Source organism: Oreochromis aureus, linkage group 13 (genome assembly GCF_013358895.1).
Source record: "Oreochromis aureus strain Israel breed Guangdong linkage group 13, ZZ_aureus, whole genome shotgun sequence".
NCBI lineage: Eukaryota > Metazoa > Chordata > Actinopteri > Cichliformes > Cichlidae > Oreochromis > Oreochromis aureus.
Genome location: NC_052954.1, coordinates 22,173,388 through 22,192,537, shown reverse-complemented (window position 1 = coordinate 22,192,537; position 19,150 = coordinate 22,173,388). Strand labels below are relative to the sequence as shown.

The 19,150-nt window shown below is 38.8% G+C and overlaps 2 protein-coding genes across 3 annotated transcripts; one reads left to right on the top strand and one right to left on the bottom strand.

Annotated features, from left to right (window-relative positions):
* Positions 1–861: 861 nt before the first annotated feature.
* Positions 862–7,147, bottom strand: eef1akmt2 (EEF1A lysine methyltransferase 2). The gene is made up of 6 exons (XM_031742207.2): positions 7,010–7,147; positions 6,550–6,615; positions 6,332–6,446; positions 4,419–4,526; positions 2,954–3,170; positions 862–1,110 (listed from the first exon to the last, which is right to left on the bottom strand). Exons 1-6 carry the CDS (start codon positions 7,117–7,119, stop codon positions 1,013–1,015), a joined length of 714 nt encoding a protein of 237 aa, XP_031598067.1. The 5' UTR covers positions 7,120–7,147; the 3' UTR covers positions 862–1,012.
* A 34-nt stretch (positions 7,148–7,181) lies between these two features.
* Positions 7,182–18,833, top strand: abraxas2 (abraxas 2, BRISC complex subunit). Of its 2 annotated transcripts, none has more exons than XM_031742204.2 (9): positions 7,182–7,299; positions 10,136–10,226; positions 10,863–10,899; positions 13,171–13,237; positions 13,550–13,740; positions 14,030–14,149; positions 14,754–14,838; positions 14,980–15,097; positions 15,395–18,833. In XM_031742204.2, exons 1-9 carry the CDS (start codon positions 7,228–7,230, stop codon positions 15,970–15,972), a joined length of 1,359 nt encoding a protein of 452 aa, XP_031598064.1. In that variant the 5' UTR covers positions 7,182–7,227; the 3' UTR covers positions 15,973–18,833. The 2 variants fall into 2 exon arrangements, with proteins under 2 accessions (XP_031598064.1, XP_031598065.1); XM_031742205.2 differs by having other exon boundaries at positions 14,027–14,149.
* The last annotated feature ends 317 nt before the right edge of the window (positions 18,834–19,150 follow it).

Below are 19,150 nucleotides of genomic sequence, written 5' to 3'. Positions count from 1 at the left end.
TTCTTGTAAAGCTTGCATGTGTTTACTCAACAGCATGCCTCAACATCGACAGCTCCCATTGGGCCACTGTCCCAGCCTGCAATTAGGATCCAGGGTTTGGCAGTTATTAATGATGCCATTGAGAAAGGAAATGGCAGACAAGCTTCCCTCCCACTGAAGCCGTGGCCTCTTGCTTATTCATTATGCTAGCAGCTCTTAATCACAGTACCCAGGACCCCCAAGTGCCACTTGCTTCCAGTTTATCCAATTAGTTAGGGGCTTCTTTGCATGGTATGAAAGATGACTGTAATTAAGAACCTCATAAGGCTGAACACTTGTTTTCTGCGTGTCAGGACTCATAACGGGGTCACTGCAAAGCAATTTTAAAGGTCAAAAGATGATTTATGGAATAAGGAAAAACACTGAGTACAAGCTACTGCAGAGATGACATAATGCATTTTGCCCATAAGCTTATGATCACTAATCAAATCAAACACTGACTTATTGTCTGGATGCCTTTCTGCTACAATCACCTTTGACAAAGCTATATTTCCATTAAATATTTTCCACTGGATTAAATAATGTTGTAATAGATGGAAAGACTTTGGATGGACATGTCATATCAAACTAAATTAGTTAACCAACCAGTTAACCAACCATTTCAATGAAAACCTCTAATATAAACCTGTGTATAAACCTGTGAGTTAATGCCAACTTCATTAACTAATTTAAGCAGTTAACATCATGCAATTCAGCACTTTTTAAAGTACAGACAAACATCAGTATTTTTTGTATGTGCATTTCTGATCATAAACTTTTAAAATAAATATTTCTAAATGGGTGTTTAGTTAATATGCATTTAGTAATGAGGCTGCTTGGAAATGAAAGGAAACAAGAAAAAAAAAGGTTTATTTTAAGAAAAAAACCATCCCACTCAGTTGATGCAACTTTGTTTCATTACACAGTCAAAAAAAAGAAGAAATTTAAAGTGCAAAGATGTGATTTCCTGTGGTGATATCCTGTCTGACGTAAATCAATGCACTCTTTTGAAGATGAGCGCTGCTACACTGTTGCCCGTCTTGCCTCCAAATTGGAAAGTGGGTGTAGACAACTCCTGCACAAACTCAAATCCTGTGAAGCAACACAAAAAAAAATGTGCAAGTTATGAAATGTACATTGCACAAAACTAGCAGATGGCCAGAATCTTTTATCATCTTCTGTGGTTTTGTTACTAAAAAAGGAGCAGAACTGAGCAAAGATCCATTGACCATCTGTGATGCATCCTGGGGGGCTAGTGAAGACAGGCTGTCACTGTGAAAGATGAGATCTCAAAAAGTAGTGGGCCCTCCTCAACCAAAGTAGACATTGCTCAACTATTAGGTGGAAATGACTTCGGACCAACTTAATTGATGACAGCCAATCACATTTAAAACATTAAAGAACACCCTCTTTTCATTGAGGAAAGCCCACACTATGTTCTGCAGAGACTCCTTATTCAATCACAAGGCCCCCTGCAGGCTCTCCAGAGTGACTACAATAAGGGAACAGATGACAGCTAATCTTACTGAAATTTTGACTTAACAGGCTCTTTTTGCCTGGAGCTTAACAACCTGCCAGGTAGCGATTGCTGAACTGTCTGTTTGTTAAATAAGAATGAGACAACAAAAAAACAAACAAATATAAAGCTGTTACAAATCAAAGAGACAACTCTAAATCATACAGCTGCACACCCAAATGATCAACATGTTTTGACAAATGTTTTAACCCATTTACAACTCTGCAAGTGTGCCTGTAAAGTCCCTGAGAACCCTAAAAAAAAAAAAACCCATAGAAAATAGGTTACTCAAGAAAGCTGAACTTATCAATCCTTTAAGTAAAAACAAACAAAAAAAACCCCCAAACAAACAAATTAAATGTATTCACTTTCTCATTAAAAAAGAAAAACAAGAAAACAAAACAGCCAAGCAGTTTTTGTGTGATTTACTGCAGCAAATTCTTGATCTGGGTTAGGTTGTCTGCAGGTCAAAGAAATAATTCACTGCCTTATCTTAAACAATGTTAAAAAAAGAACCCCATGACATTACTTGAAGTTAAAAGCTCCACTAAAGCCTTAGTAAAGTGTTTTAAATACATTTAGATATTTAATTAATATATTTTCAACACAAAATACCAAAAGGTGCATATATAATTTTCACAATTTTCCAACACCAGTGCACCGGCCTTTTGCAACACCATAAAAAAAAAAAATAAATAAAAAAAAATTCAGGAAGCATTTAAGTAATATCAGTAGACTCAAAACTGCCTGAGGAATTAATTAACATAATCCTTGGCTGCATAATTAAATGCGTGAGCAAAGGTCAGGTTTACTTAAACTGTCTAATGGGCCTGATGTAGCCCATTTGCTTCAAGGTTCAATGTAATTCACTCACAGATGCTCTTCTTCATACCTTAGCTGTAGCAAGTGGTTATTTGAGCTACTGTTGCCTTCTTGTTGGCTTGAAGCAGTCTAGCCATTCTCCTTTGACACCAACAAGCCAATTTTCTCCCGGAGAACTGCCACTCACTGGTTATTTTCTCATTTTTTGGATTATTCTCATGAAATCCTAGAGATGCCTGTGTGGGTAAATCCCAGCAGATCAGCAGTTTCTGAAATACTCACTGCAGCCCATCTAGCATCAACAACCATACCACATTCATAGTCACCTAAAATCACCTTTCTTCTCCATTCTTTTTCTCATCTGGATCATGTTAACATGTTAACTTGGGTTGCTGCCATTTGACTGGCATTGATATCAGCATTTAACAGGCATGCCTAATAATATGGCCAGTGAGCATGTACATATTTTTAAGGCGTTCAGGTCTTTATCATCCTGTCTTTGAAATTTCTGCCAACACAAAACTGATGTGATATTTAATACCAATCCTCAGCCATGGTAAGTCAGTGCATTCCAAACAGTAATTAATTTTTTCTCACCTTCACTGAATCTGTCGAGTAGCTGCTCTTTTGTCCAATTACAGGAAGTGATGGCAAAGAATCCGTTATCCTTTAGAACATCTTTTAGGGCTTGGACATACTGTCTTTTGCCCTCGTTGGTGTTGACTGGGTTTAAGCTTATTGCATCAAATGTTCCTTTGTCGATACAGACGTCAAAACCTTTTAACTCCTTTTGACAACTTAAGAAGTCCATCTCCTAAAATAAAGAAAAAGCGAGAAGGTAAAAATGTAGTGATCAACACTACAGAAATGTGTACAGTTACCTGCAGAAGAAATCTTTCAGCATATACCAAGATGAAGTGTGCTATACTTCGATGGTTTACTTTAAAACTAAATTCCAACTGTTGACATGACAGCACTTAATTTTGCTGAGGGTTCTGGCCCACCATACCACTAGTGAAAGGACTCCTTTATCTGGACAGATGGCTGAACACCAGATCTCTGGGGTGAGCTCTAGAGCTACCTACTCACGACACATATTAGATTTATGGAGGAGGATCAACAGAGATTCCCTGAGGAGAGGTACAGCTATATACTGCTACAACTGACTTTAGTGTGAGTCTGTAAAAAAAAAAAAAAAAAAAAGTGGGAAGACGTTGTAGGAATGCGTGAAGGTGAAAGTGTCAAAGGAGCAGCAGAGAGTGACTAATGGAAACTGCAAAGGGGGTCTGACATAGTTCTAAGAATGACCTCTGAGCAACAGGCACATTCATACAACTTACGTTGGCAGTTGTGCAGAAATGACCCAGATGCCAGCATACCATTTCTCTCTCACATACAATCACTGAGCCTTCCCCTGCACAGCTAAGGTCAATATTGACTTCAGTGGCAGCCTTTCTGCACAAGCAGAGCACGCAGCATCATAGGTGTGAAATGCATACAACATATATGCAACTGTATTATGCATGAAGGAGTGGAAAAGTCACTTATCACAACCCTTATAGACCAGCCAGCATCCATAACTTGTTTTTCTTGCATGTATATGATAGAAGATGTGTGTTAAAGCCTGCCAAGTTATTTGGGGTATGAGGTTGGCAGACATCCACCACATTCAAGGCCTTCTTCCTATCCAACTCTCCCACATAGTAAACACAAGAAAGTTTCCTCCAACCTTCCCAGGCTCGAGGTTGGCTCACTGTATGCTGAAAACTATATTGTATTATTGGAACTTAGGAGGGATTCATTTTGTATCAAAGGGTGATTTGTACACTGCAGAAAAAAAGATTCACTTAGTCCTCCAAATATTTATGCAGAATCAATTAAAAGGTTCAAATGGTTCGATCATCATTGAGTGGCAGCAACTTAATGCACAAAATCCACACATATTTAAAATTTCAGTTATAAAGTGTGTTTGGCGTTACTGCTGGTCATTTCTGTGAACATGAACACAATGTATCATCTTCCTTACGAATTTAAATGAACTCTAAATCTTGACTGGACACACCTTTACAGTGACATCTGTCAGGCCCTCTGCCTGAAGCACACTTCTGGCCAATTCGACAGACGCAGGAGAATAATCTATGCCGGTCAGATTCTTGTATCCATGTTTGGCCTGGTGGGGGGAAAAGCAAACAAATAAAAAATAAATTATGAACAGTTACAATAATAACCTTTGTTGTCCTTACTAACATGTCTGTAAAGGTATAAACTAAACAATTTATGTGATCTGGCCCTGCGTGTGCTGGTAAAAACAAGACACTGAGTTAGCTGCTTGTAAAAGTACTTCAGAGGAAAAGCAACAATGACAAAAAGATCAGGGATTTTGTATTAGAGTGGTACCAGAAGTGCCAAGTGTTAACAGAGGAAGGCATGGAAATTGGAAATATACATTAGCTGTAGATTTTTGGTTTAATAGTTTTGGATAATATAGCTTGCAAAAGTCTCAGTTTCATTCTGGTAAGAAAAAAAACAAACTACAACTGGGTTGGACGCATTTCAGAAAGTTCAGTTCAGTTCAGTTCATTTTTATTTCAAACATTTCAAACATGTGTCTTCGCAATCATTATAAAATATCATTTCATTATTTGCTTGAAAAGGAGTAGGCAGAAGTATTTACTTATTTGTCCCTACCCCCTCAAGTTTTACCTCTCATTCATTTAATTTTCTTTTAGTCTTAAGTCCATGACCATCATGAATTAACTGTGATTAACCACAATTTTCTTGGAAAGCAGAGTTCAATCTCACTAGCCACACCTAGTCTGATTACTGTCAAGCATGCTGAATCAAGAAATTACTTAAACAGAACCTGTCTGACTAAGTAAAGAAAGCTAAAAGGTCTCAAAACCCAAGACATCATGCAAAAATCTCTGTACTTGAGGGGTTTTTTTTTTAAAGAAAAAAGTCAGTGAAAGTCACTGACATGTTTAGGTCTAGAAGGGGTCACAAACCAATTTTTTAAGGTTTTGAGACTCCAGTGAATTGCACTAAGAGCCAATAACCACAAATAGAGAAAATCTGGAACAGTGGTGAACCTTCCCACAAGTGGCTGGCCGACCAAAATTACTCCAAGAGCAGATAGATGGGAGAGTTCCAAGACAAAAATCACTGCTGAAAAAAAAAAAAAGATCACAAGAGCTTGTCTCATGTTAGCCAAAAAAAATCTTGATGAATATTCTGTGGACTGATGAGAGAAATGGTAAACTTTTTGGAAGGTTTGTATTCCATTCCATCTGTCTAACTAACACAGCAAGTCATAGAGGGACCATCATAGCAACAGTCAAACATGGTGGTGGTAGTGTGATGGTCTGGAGTTGCTTTGCTGCTTCAGGAACAATGAATGGAACAATGAATTCTGCTCTTCTACCTCCTCAGGGAGATTATCTAGCCAGCCACCAGTTTGTGTCCTAAAGCTCAAACACACATGGGTTATGCAGCAGGACAATGACTCGATGATTTGGAGTGGTCTAATCAAAGTCTGGACTTAATCTGATTGAGATAATTTGGCATGACCTTAAGCGGGCCATTTGTGCTCAAACCCTCCAACTGTGTTCAATTTAAAAAAAAGAAAAGAAAAGAAAAGAAGACTGGGATAAAATTCTCTATATTCACAACAATATGAATGACTCATTGCCAGTTATTGCAAATGCTTGATTACAGTTCTTGCTAGTAAAGGGGGCACAATCAGTTTAGGGGGCAATTACTCTTTCACATAGGACAAGGTAGCATCGTATAGCTTTTTCTACCCCTAATAAATGAAATCCTCATTTAAAAAACAAACAAACTGCATTTTCTGTTTACTTGGATTATTTTTGTCTAATTCCCCTAACAAAACCCCAGTACCTTGTACACTGGTACAGTACTGGGTACTACATAAAAGAACAAACATAAAGTGTCATTAATTTTACCATAATTCCATACCAGCTCAACTAAAAACGCTCCATTTCCAGTGCCAATATCAAGAATGGCAGCATTCTCTGGGATCTTCGCTTTGTCCATCCATCGCAGTACACGGCTCATGCTTTCCTCACCAAACCTTTTAAGAAGCCACAGGTTATTGTGAAGTGAAGCAAGCCATCAATTTGTCTCGAGAAATTATTATGGCTATGACCACTGTGGCCAATACACTGCATTATTACCATATCTCACCAACATCTCCAATATCGTTGAACGTCTCAAGCTCTTTTTGGTATGCATCATCCCAGCTGCAAAAAACACCCCAGATCATTTGTTAATGCTATGGGATACACATGAGATGCTGTTACGTCAAAACAAATTACTCATGTAGCTCAGTAAATAAATAAGTCAGCAGGATTCAGCTAAAAAGCTCGTATTTAATCCTTACTTAATCTACTCTAATTTAATAGTTTAAGTGTTACACGTTTCTACTTCTACCCTTCGTTTTATCAATGGTTACCTGTAAGCTTGCAGCAAAAAAATTAAACCTCTTCGTGCTTGATTTGTTGGCTATAAGTTGTGTTTATTTTATAGCACAGTGGACAAAATGTGTAAAGTGACTCTGAGAGTTGTATCCGCTAGCTAACTGTGTAGCCTGACACGAGACGTCCACAATCATAAATTTACGTTACAAACACTCACAACTCTTTAGTTCCGAGTTTGGACGTCCCAAAGTCATTTTCTGAGCATCGGTCTTCTTCTGAATCCGAGATATTTTCACAGCCACGCGTGCTCTCTCCGGCGTCTTCCATGCTTGTCTAGCCTGTCAATACGTGTCCTACAGTTCCCACAAGACTTTGCGTCTAAACGGCGTGCTTCCAACCGCAGGGGTCATCGGGATTGATAGGGATGTTTCCATCATGGCGGCATCCATTTCAGGTTATACTTTTAGTTCTGTGTGTTATCACAGCGCCAACAGCAACGCAGATCATGTAAGTGTTTTAAATTGTGCTTACAAACTGTCATGCGATGGTTGCTGAGACGTCTGTAGCTCAACTGTGTGTCTGTTCGTTCACCGGCGACGTTAGTTAGTGTTGTTTTTTTTCCAGTGTCATCATCCTGTTGTTGGCTAGCTAGTATTGGTTCCGTCTATTTACCGGCAAGTATAATTTATCAGAGTGTTCAGTTTGGGCAACATGATCACAGGGATAGTAATCGTAAGGTGATGTCATGTGTTACGGTGGCACAGCTGTAACATATATAGCCATAGTTTTGCCAATAAAAGAACACCTGTTATGTCTATGCAGGCAATCTTATTGGGAAAGTTTAGATTCCAGGAAATACCCCGTACTACTTAGCATGCTAGCTAAGCTACCAAGTTAAGTGACTTCCGTGTATAGGTGCTCCTAAAATTTACAGTCGTGTCGACCTTTTATTTAAAAGGAATTTGCTATGTCCTCAAAAGCGAGATAACGCAATAAATCATAAAACGAGGTTACACAAACAGCTTTTTGTTTCTCTTGTTTCCGCATTGCTAGATTAGCTTGGTAGCCAAATCGCTGATTTTCACTCTCAAGTCACCAGTGTGTGTATTTAAACGGCTGGGATGCGCAGATTTGTTTTTCTTTATTTTCTTTAAGAACATCGGAGAAACGTCGTCGATGAGAAATGAGTTTAATAACATATGTGAAATAAGTAAACCGAGCTGCCGACAGCCTCTGTTCACATCCGTTCTCCTCTTTAAAAAGTCGCCCCTGAGCAGGTGGATAGTTGCAGCTTGACTGGGCTGCAAGTCTGACTGCATTCCTGGCATAGGCAGAAAGAGCTGATTGTTTACCAGCAGCTGACGCGACCAAATGTTCACACAGGAACAAAAAGTGTATTTGTTGTTTAATATTACAGGTTACAAGGAGTCTTTTAATTGCAGTGGACTTATTTCACAGCAGATATTTTGACATGTAGTCTTGGGTAAACACAGGTGTTACTAATAACATTTTGCCTTCAGGTTACTGAGGTTACCATTCCCATAACCTCCGTTAGAGCATACTTCTCGCATAAAAACTAAAGGCAATTGGGCCTTTGAAACCAGCTCTAAAGACTGTTTTAATTCGTTTTTACTCGTGGTTTGGTCAAACCCACCATAAATGTTTTCAATTTCTGTTATTTTGATTGTTTTGCTGTTGTTAGAATTTAGTTATGTTTTTAATAATTTTATTATGTTGCATGATTATGTAAGTTCTATGTTTGCAGTAAAGCCCTTTGGTTCAACTTCTGTTGTTTTAAAATGTGCTATAGAAATACACTGACCTGACTTGATATTAATGACAGTTTGTTTTCTAGAACAGAAGGTGATTAGTTACATGTGTTTACCTACTGTGAAATAGGTCTGGCTTATGTTGTTGTTTGCTATGGACAGTAAAAATGTATCAGATTCCAATTTTCAGCACATACAAATAAAAATCTAATTTTCTTGAATGCAAAATATTGTCTTCATAATAAAACAAAATATGAAAGATTACTCGTCTCCATAATTTTCCTGATGCTGCTTTGATTCTTTTATTGCTCATAGTGAGGCTGCTGGCTTGCAGCCAGCTCTGAGCTCTAGATAACTTTGTTTAGCCACTTTGCCTTTCTTAGCTTCTTTAAAATGACCATGTTCACCTTGGTGAGCGCGATTTGATTAGGTTTGTTGTTGCAAATGTTTTTGCGGTGCTCCTCCAGTGGTTTAATTTGACAGACTTTTTTACTCATTTTACCACTAATCGCATGTCAGCATGTGGCTGCATATGCATGAAACAGACCAGCTTGAAGTCAGCTATATGGGAGACTGAGAATGCTAAAAATCTTATTCCTGTGTAGTGCCAAAAAGTGATTTCAGGTATTTGCCAAAAACAAATGACTTGTTGGCCTATATTCTGTCAAACACACTTCAAGCATATCTATCACATTGACATGAAGTCATTTTCAGGTAGGTAGAACATTCGTGTCACAAGGTAGTAGTGTTTTGTCAAAGTGGCTTTTATATATCCTTTATTTATCCTCGTAAAAATTCTCATGGCAATTCCGAATGTCTTTTTCCAAGAGAGGTCTGGCCAAGAGGGCAGCAGAAATTGCAAAAAATATAATGGTTCTATAAAGATATTTTAAGTGGCCAAAAAGGACTGGATGATTTACTGTGTAAAACAAAGAATTGATACAATAACACGGAGTCATAAAAATACTTGTAAAACAGGTAATTTGTTTTTTTTATTTGTGACTCCTTTGTAAATCCCATTTAGTACAGCCTGTTCACCAGCAAAGATCCGGGCATCTCTATTGGAAGAGTGTTATTATCAGAATTAGTAATCTAGTGACCTTTATTTCACATAATATCTGGTATTTATTACTAAATGACTTGTGACTTCATCATTTGATTAGATCATTTTATTTTTATAACACATATAAAAACAACAGGAGTTGGTCCAAAGGGTAAGAATCGGTAAAAAAAAAAAAGGGGGGGGCAAAAATGTAGACGCCGTTGGGTTGATAATCCAAGTGACTTTGAGTTATAATATTGAGTATTAAGTTTAAAAGCCAACCTACGGAGAGTTTGAAAAATAAAGCAGCATTTTTAATATAATCAGGAAATGTGAACATTTATGTAATTATGGGTTTGTTGTTGTTTTTTAATGTTGTTTTTGTTTTGTTTTGTTTTGTTTTTTTTAGCAAATACTTTCTATTTATTCTATCAGGTAGAGACAAGCAAACCTATGCTTAAACAGTTAATTAATTAGCAAATTAATAACACTGGTGTCTTAACCACAATTCTGTGAAAACATCTTTACACAGGAGGGCTTCCTATTAGGAGATGTAAGGCAAGAAGAGACTGTGAGCATCAGTGACACACAGATCAGCAGCGCTGAACTGCTACAGGTAGTAGGTAAGCCCTGAAACAGATTAAACAACTTTTGTGATGACCGATTAAGACCGGACAGAACTGAGAAGCTCACACATTACAGTTTTAAAGCTCCTTCTCAAGGCAGACATGAAAGCGGGAAATGAGCAGATTAAAAGGCGCACCGGATTATAAGGCGCACTGTCGATGAACGGGTCTGTTTTCATACATAAGGCGCACCAGATTATAAGGCACATTAAGCGAAAAAAAACCAGTCAGATAAGTCAAACCTTAATCAACTCATTCTTCAGCCAAAAACTGCGCTTCTTCCACTTCTGTACCATTGATTCATTAATGTTGAATTCTCTCGCAGCTGTTCGATTCCCATGTTGTTGCAGTATATTAATGACTAACCTCATATTGTGGATGGATTATCTCAGTTGTTCCCCTGACTGAAGTTTAGTCCATTGATGTTAGGGTTTTTGTTTGCTGACTCTGTCACACATGTCGTGTTGAATTTGATAAATACACCATTGTCAATGACATCTCATTGATGTTGTTTTGTGTTATATATTTAAATTGTGGGTCTACACGTTGCCTTAAATTTGCATCACACTCATAAAGATTTGCATACATGATGATAAGTAACTAAAGAATCTTGTCACTGCTTGTTTTCACCAGAAATCCATCACCATGATCCTTGTGCACAGTTGTTTAGGTAAGATATGAGCTTTGTACATTTAAACAGGTTTCATTCAGTGTTCACTGTACAGTACATGTACTAGTTTTTTGTTGTAATAGTGTAGTACAGACATTGTTTCATCGAAGCTAACATTGTACGTCAACAATTTGGTCCATTAGTGGTTTAGGAAAACTTGATGTAAAACTTTGTTGTAACCAGTGTTGGGACTAACGCGTTATTAAGTAACGCGTTACAGTAACTACGTTATTATTGTGGTAACAAGCACGGTAACTAGTTATTATGCCAAAACCAGGAACGCGTTACTCGTTACTGGGATTTAGATAGGCTCGTTACTCGTTACTTCGTGTGGTGGATATCGCGGAGCTTCCACAGATTCAATAACATTAGCAAGTGGTGGAGGCCAGCAGGTGGATGAAGGAAAAGGAGGCAAGAGGAGAGACCCAAGCGGCCGCCGGTCCGCGTGTCAGGTGAACTGAACTTCAGGTAAGAAGTTATGACCTGCAGTCCATCTGAGTCAGATATAAACCAAGTTTAGGTGGAGTTTATTTTCGGTATGCTGACATTTTCGTACTGCGTGCTAGCTAGCATGACGGAGTTTCTATACAGCTGGGTGGGTGCTCTGCTACTGATGTTGAACTTTATTTTGTTCATACGGTTAATTATTAGAGTTGCCAACCGTCCCGTAAAAAACAGAATCGTCTGGTATTCAGAGAAAATATTTCGCGTTTCGTATTGAGGTGAAAAGGAACACAGTTTGTCCCGGACTTCAGCTACAATGAAAAAGACACAAAGCTGAAGCTGCACAGCTGCCTCTTCTTCTCTCATTCTCTCCCGTTTCTACTTCAATCATGAAACTGATCAATGATCAGCTGATCGGCTTTTCTCTCTTGTTTATTTATCGCCCACTTTGCGCCAGAAAGAGGAAACCAGCGGAGGTCGCGCTAAACAACAGCAGCACGTTTAAGCTTGATCAGCTGTTGTTAGAATTTATTTAATATTAATTTCTAGTATCAGCTGATGTTTGCTGGAGCCACAGCTGTAAAGCTGCTGGTCATGATATCAGCTTGGTTATCTGGTGAGAGGGAAACATGCAGATGAAACCAGGAGATGTCCTTACTGAATCATCAGAGCTGAACAGGTGATGGAGAAACAGGTTTACCTTTTAGGTGACATGAATGAGTTGAAGGGAAGTTATGAACTGTTTCTGAGAGACAAATAACACCAGGATCCTTTTCTATGTAGGTGACAGCTGGTAACTGTGCAGGGGCGGATCTAGCAAAGTGTTGCCAGGGGGCCAGGTAGGGCATTAACAGGAAAGGGGGCACAAAGAAATACTTTTCTTTATTATTCTCATTTAAAATGTCTCGCTTTAAAAAAATAATTATCTGAGTCTTACAACAAACAATTGATAGATTGATACATATATACCATCAGAACAGTGTACATCACTGTCACAACAGTGTTTATTTTCATTCAAAGGCTTTATGATTTTTCCTATAATGGTGGGCGGTCTCTAGTCAAAATGCCCGGACGATTTTTTTTTGTCCCAGTCCAGCTCTGTATGCAGCTCATCTGCAGTCTGGTATTACCTACATCTTCCTATTCAGAAGGCAGAATTTCCAAGTTCTGAGTACAATCGAAAGCACCACGACTGCAGTTTTTGTGTTGGATGTAAAAAGCAGGCTAGAATCATGGCGGCGGTCAACGACGGTCCAGGCGTGATTTCTCTCGTGGAAATGTGCACATTATTTTTCCTTTCTATTGGTAGGTGGCACAGTGCACTTGTGGCAAGTAAGCAAGCTAGAAGACTGGCAATCTTGCTGGGTATTTAGTTACGGAAGCAACACATTAACAAGAGAATTCTGAGTAAAACCAAAGTTACTTTCCCTAGTAACTAGTTACTCTGAAAGTAACGAGTAACTTGAAGTAACTGAGTTACTTTTTTAGAGAAGTAACTAGTAATGTAACTAAGTTACTAATTTAAAGTAACTTACCCAACACTGGTTGTAACACACGCTTAACAAGGTAAGGTAGGTGGATGAATTCTTACTGTCTAACTCACTGAAAACATGTGTTAGTGATCAGTCTCATTTTTTTCTCTCAAAAAACAGAGTACAGAGTAGCTTATGGTATTGACAGTTTAGATGATTACAGCTAAATCCATGTTAACACATGCTGTATTAATTTGCCATTGGACAGTAGATGGCCCCATATGACAAGGCTAAAGCAGAGGAGTGGGAACATGATGAATCCATTTAAAATCTGTTTCTTCCTCTCTCTCATCAGCTTTTATGACTACGCAGGTAAAGTCAATGAAGAAAGTCTCAACAGCATTCTTAAAGATAGACGGAAAGTAAGTGAACTTTTTTTTTTAGAGACGACTGAATTGCTGTGAAATGTCTTGTTACATTTATGCTGAAAGTAATCATAACAAATCCTATTTGTGAAATCATCATTGGGTTGAGATTAATGGCATTACACCCCCTTCCATATGCATTTAACAAAGGATGTACAAGTTTCATAAGACCTAAAAGTTTCTATTTTTGCAGACACACTGTGATGTCTTTTGTTCATTCAGCCTCTCCACATACTTGGTACTTTGTCCTAAACAGGGCATAGAGAGGCTTGAGCACATTTTAAAAGAGTTGTTTTTGTGGCCGTGCAGAATGTCATTGGTTGGTACCGGTTCCGGAGGAATACGCAGCAGCAGATGTCGTTCAGGGAACAGATCATCCACAAACAGCTGACCCAGCTGCTCGGTGTGCCCGACCTCGTCTTCCTTCTTTTTAGCTTCATCTCCACCGCCAACAGCTCCACACACGCTCTGGAATATGTGCTCTTCAGACCTAATCGAAGGTAATGACAGCTTTTGATAAATTATTCACCTTATCCACAGTTAATCCATTTCTGTGTCAGTGGGATTGTATTGTGAGTTGGTATCAGAAAATAAACTGAGTTAAGCTATTAAAAGAAAAAAATGGATTGGTGCATCCCTACTTGTTACTTTTGATAACAAGCTGGTGCAGAATGGATTTTTGAAAAATGTGTAAATGGCAAATTATGATGCACAACATAGTATTTATAATGTTTCCTGAAGAAATTTTTCATGGTTTAAAAGTACTAACTGGTCATATCCACTCAGTAGGTACAACCAGAGGATTACACTCTCAATCCCAAACCTTGGTAACACGAGCCAGCAGGAATACAAAGTCTCTTCAGTTCCCAACACCTCACTTAACTACGCAAAGGTTATTAAAGAGCATGGGTAAGGTCTGAATTACCCGTTTGTTTTGTTTTGTTTAATTGTTCATCCTATGTCACTGGTAACTACCATTTTGGCGGTGGAGGGGTGGAAAAGGATTGTCTCCTCTGATAAGAATGGGGCTGCAGGATCCACCTGCTTTTCACCTGATGCTATACTAAAGTTTACCCTTAAGGGCATAATTAGCAGCTAAATCTCAACGTGTGTGTGTGTGTTTGTGTTTTTGAAAGTTTAAGGTTGACATTTTGTGCAAGTAGGATCACCATATATTTGTTGGTGACTGCAGTGCAAAGCTGGTATGTGAAGGCGCGCACATGCTTCTTCTCGTATTTCTGTTTTTGTATCTAAACTTAGACCCTCTGTTTCTGCTGTGGAAGAGTACCGTCTGTGTTGCAGGAAGTTTGCTCAGGCCTGTCTCTTCAGCTTATGCAGCTTGTACTTTGAAGAGCCAGTGGTTATCTATGGTTTAGCCTTACTATAGAAGACAGCCACAAAAACCAAAAATTATCTGTGGTCTTGATTGATAAAATATGTAGGTTTGTGCTGTGTATCGTTTTGTTTTCTTGAAAGATGTATTTGAAATTTTTTTTGGTGAATATGTCTGCAGGGCTGAATTTTTTGACAAAGACGGTGTGATGAAGGATATCCGAACAATATTCCAAGTCTACAGTGCACTACAAGATAAACTGCAGGTGGGTGGAATAATTCCTGTTATTTCACCTAAAACATTTTATGAACTTCTTTGGGCAGTAGAATATTTATTTTATTTTATTTTTTTTTTAAATTTTGCATGAGATTTTATTTTTCTGATAAATTGTTTGCCCTATTTTTAGGCTGTGTGTGGCGAGGTAGAACAAAGTGAGCGTGTTAAAGAGAAAATTCAAGAGGATGTGAACAAACTCAAACAACAAATTGCTCTCAGGAAACGCAAGACTGCAGAAGAGGAGAGAAGTACGTAACTGATTTGTATTCTGTATACTGGAATTATGTCATTAATCTTTCAAATGTTTGCTGCTTTAAATTTTAGAACCACAAATTGCGGATTATACTTGGATGTGGACAGTGAACTGACATCCTATAAATTGTAACATCCTTTTAAACTAATAGCTAATAATGCAAAGCTACATATTCAGAGAATTTCCGTTTTTAAGTTAATATTAGACCAGTCAACAGTTAATATGCATATAAGTGGCATTTACATTTATCTTACATGTTTATAATAGTTACATCTTTCTCTCTTCTCTGCAGGGCTCCGTGAAGCCCAAAATGCAGACTCCCATTCCACTCCAGAGGAGAACACAGAACCTTGTGAGGCTTCTCCGCTGTCCGGAATAACTTTCCCCACACCCTCTGCTCCGGAGCGGCCCAGTACCTCACCCAACCCACCATCTTACACTGACCTCATGTCCCAAGATGACTCTCTGCTGCCCTCTTCTTCCCCACCTACTAGTGCTGCTCTGTTACCCCGGCCCCAAGCTGTGGGCTCCCCAGGACACCCTACCCCTGGCCCTACCGTGATGGGCTTGGGTCTTGGCCACGGGCTGGGCCTGGGCCTCAGCGCAAGTTCAAATCCCGTTACCACTCCCAGCACTCCTTACCTTGGCAATGGTGACGGCTCAAGCTCTGACTCGTTAGACAGACAAGCTGCAGGGCAGGAAGATGATGAGGAGGAGGAGGACGACGATGATGATGAGGACAGTAGCGAATATGAGAACTTAGTGAGCGAAGGTGCTCACCTGCCAATGGTCTCTCCCAGCGTTTTAGCTCAAGGTCGACCAGCTGCCCTCAGCCCTGACGGGGACGCTCGTGGCTCGCAGGCCACATAAAAAAAACAAGCCACGGGATGTGTAAGGGACACAAATATGTGACACACCTTGAGAGGTGGGCATCGGAAGCAATCAAAGATGGGCAAATACAGACAAAAAGAAGTGCCAGTCCTGAAAGTGAAAGGCATGTGCAAGTGATGTCCCACTGTGTGTATTCTTGTCTTAGTCTGATCTCCATTTTAAGGGGAAACCTTACTAGGCTTTGCAGGCTTAAACAGGTGCATCTCACTGGGAGGAAAGTCGTTTGTCTTTATGTTTTGTTTCAAAGTGGGCCGGTTTTGGTATTTAAGTGTGGCTTTTTTGGATTTCAGGGCGAGCAGTGAAGATTTTAACATTATTCAGGCCAACTGGTTGGCTAAGAGATTAGCCCATGCTTTCTGTATAAGTGTATATCTTTTTGTTTCAAATTTGCATCACTGACTTTAAGCACCCACTCTTACATTGCCTCTTGCACTACTTTTGTTTTCTTGCTTTCTTCTACTCAAACCAACTATGAAAATGAAGGGAAAATATTCTGCGGCCTTCAACCAATTTTCAATGAAGTAGGCAAATGATTGTTTACTTTTTAATTTTAAGAAAGAGATATATATGTAACTAGAATTTATTCAGTGTGCACATTTCTCTTTTCTCTTTTCAACTTGTTAGTTTCTTTTCCATGTTTCACGGTCTTTAATTAACCGTACCGTTGCCTATTTAAATAATGATTAGATTTCAAACAAAATTTACTCTGCCACTTCTAGGATGGGTGCTTTTATATATATATACATATATATTTTGTCAGATTAACAGTTGATCTAATTTGACTGACAGTGTCAATGTCTTGTTCTTCTAGGATAACACTGAAATTGTATGCGCTTTGCTGCACTTAACAAAATTTAAGATTTCTTTAATAATGTGCTATACCAATGCTGACATGTTGTGCCACTTGAGTAGTCCTCTTTGACCACCCTGAGCCAAAATCAGCTCAGCTCTTTTGCATTGTATGGGGTTCACAGGGCAAACAGTGTACTGTAGCTTTACTAACCAGATGCTTATGGTTCCCTTCTGCTGCTGCATCACACACAGAGAACTACCACAAAAAAAAATTGCATCCATCTGTACTTCTTCATATAAAAACCTGGCTGCTGCTTCCACTTTACAGTGCTGGTTTTCTCAATACTACTGACCAATGTTCATGTTCATTTAACCACTTCCAGCTTACTTCTCACTATGTTCTTTATTAAAATCATAATGGAATTATGGCTGCCACCCCTGTACAGTGTGAATTGCAACTTTGGGAACAGAGACTGAGCGATCACCTTCATGTTTTTGTGTAGTTGAATGCAGACCTCATGTGTTGTGACCTGCCTGGGTCAGTGTAAAGTATATGGACCTGGTTTAATGTGATGAAAACATCATGACCTTGCTTCAGTATACAGTGCCTTCCACTCAGGGCAGTTTCAGTCTGCACACAAAACACATTCACAGACCTCTCTTTGGGGGGGGGAAGTTGTATTTAAAAAAAAAAAAAAATACTGTGTTGTGTTTGCAATAATCAACTTCCACCTTTTTTTTTTTTTTTTTTTTTTTTTTTTTTTTTTTTTTTCTGTGATTGAGCCTTGCAGTTATATGCATGCATTTCCATAATGTCATGTTTTGTCTCCCCGAAACCGTCTTTTCTGCTTTCCAAAGATGTTTTTTTTTCCCCTCTACCTTTCGTGGTGGCTTCTGAGTGGATGTGTATCCTAATGTTGCAACTGTGACTGCTTGCTTTATTATTTGAAACTGGAAACATAAATGTAAAGTGAGAACGAATCTGTGTCACAACCTGGCAGCACCCAAGGCAAAGTTGGTGAGGTGACAAACAGCTTTTTAAACCTCTGGCCCATTTGAAGACAGCCATAGTGAGTGTGGGTTGATTTTGGTGCTGGATGTAAGGTGCCCTCCCCCTTTTCTTTTTCCTTTTTTTGCGGGGGGGGTCTCTAGACATTATTATATTAAGCATGGTATGGATTTTTGCACTGCACTGTTTGTGGAGGTTATGTGACATGGTGAGGAGGTTGCACTCAGTTTGGAAGACATTTCAGGGTGGAGACACTTTGCCTTGTGAACAAGCTCTGCTTTATTTACACAGTCTGTTTTATGTCTTTCTTTTTCTTTTTGTCTTTCTTTTTTTTTTTTGCCTTGAAGGCATTTGATTTGCCCTGATGTGTAATGCCAATGCATCACTGGTCGGGAACTGGCACTCAGAAATATTCTTGAATAATCACCGAGAGTAACACAATCACGCAATGTTAAAAGAAATGATAAAATCGACTTGTTAGGAGTGTTTCCTTTGAGTACTGGAATATAATAAGGAAATAAATAATGAATGTATAGTAAACACGGGGGGTGGGGTAGCATTTAAACTGAACTTACCGTATGAGCTTGTCTCAGTTGAGTGTTGTGGTATAGAGCAGCAGTTCTCAGTGTTGGTCCTCACTCTTGATCCTGGTCTTCAAGCCCTAGAAAATTTGTTTTTAAAAAAATCCCTTCTGCCATCCTTTCATGACCAAATGGTCATGATAGGAAACCAAAAGGGCAGAAGACCACTGGTGTAAAGAGTGAGAGACCTAACATTGTTAGGATCGTATACCGTTTAAGCTCCAATACACTCATGTACTCTTACTGTATAGAGTGACCTTTCACTTCCTCCACCCCCAAGTGGTTCATTGCAACATAAACACCTCCCCAAAGCACAAAGTCCAGAGCCCAGTTTAGATCTTCTTGGCTTTTTTCTGGATTTGTGTACTTGACAATAGCTGACCAAGGACTTGCTTGGATGAACACAGAGAATAAGGTTCTTAAACTGGGAGGAAAATAAATGAGACATGCATATGTGATATAATGCCTCTTTGTTTTCTTCTTGCCATGAACAGTCATTGTATGCTTTAAGGTTTTAATTTTTGAGAGACATTAACATGTAAGTGGGTGTAAATCCTCATACCTGCATTTTATTTGGATGTATTGTCTTTAGTATGTAAAGCAAAACGTTGTGCTTAGAGTTTGGGATTTCCTGGGAAGAAAAAAATAGTTACATCTGTGCAAGATAGCTAGGCATAGATTTTTATTTTTTTTGCAGGTGAAAAATAAATTGAGGAATAGTTAATTATTGTGGGATGTAAATATCTGCTTGGATGATAGGAGCTTCCCGCCAATA

Excerpts from the sequence above, each read along its gene's own strand:
- eef1akmt2 (XM_031742207.2), bottom strand. The coding sequence starts at position 7,119 with ATGGAAGACGCCGGAGAGAGCACGCGTGGCTGTGAAAATATCTCGGAT. Across the intron at positions 6,447-6,549 it reads GGAGATGTTGGTGAGATATG|GTTTGGTGAGGAAAGCATGA; the intron begins GTAATAATGCAG and ends GCTTCTTAAAAG. Across the intron at positions 1,111-2,953 it reads ACTCGACAGATTCAGTGAAG|GATTTGAGTTTGTGCAGGAG; the intron begins GTGAGAAAAAAT and ends GTTGCTTCACAG.
- abraxas2 (XM_031742205.2), top strand. The coding sequence starts at position 7,228 with ATGGCGGCATCCATTTCAGGTTATACTTTTAGTTCTGTGTGTTATCAC. Across the intron at positions 10,900-13,170 it reads CCTTGTGCACAGTTGTTTAG|CTTTTATGACTACGCAGGTA; the intron begins GTAAGATATGAG and ends CTCTCTCATCAG. Across the intron at positions 15,098-15,394 it reads GACTGCAGAAGAGGAGAGAA|GGCTCCGTGAAGCCCAAAAT; the intron begins GTACGTAACTGA and ends TCTTCTCTGCAG.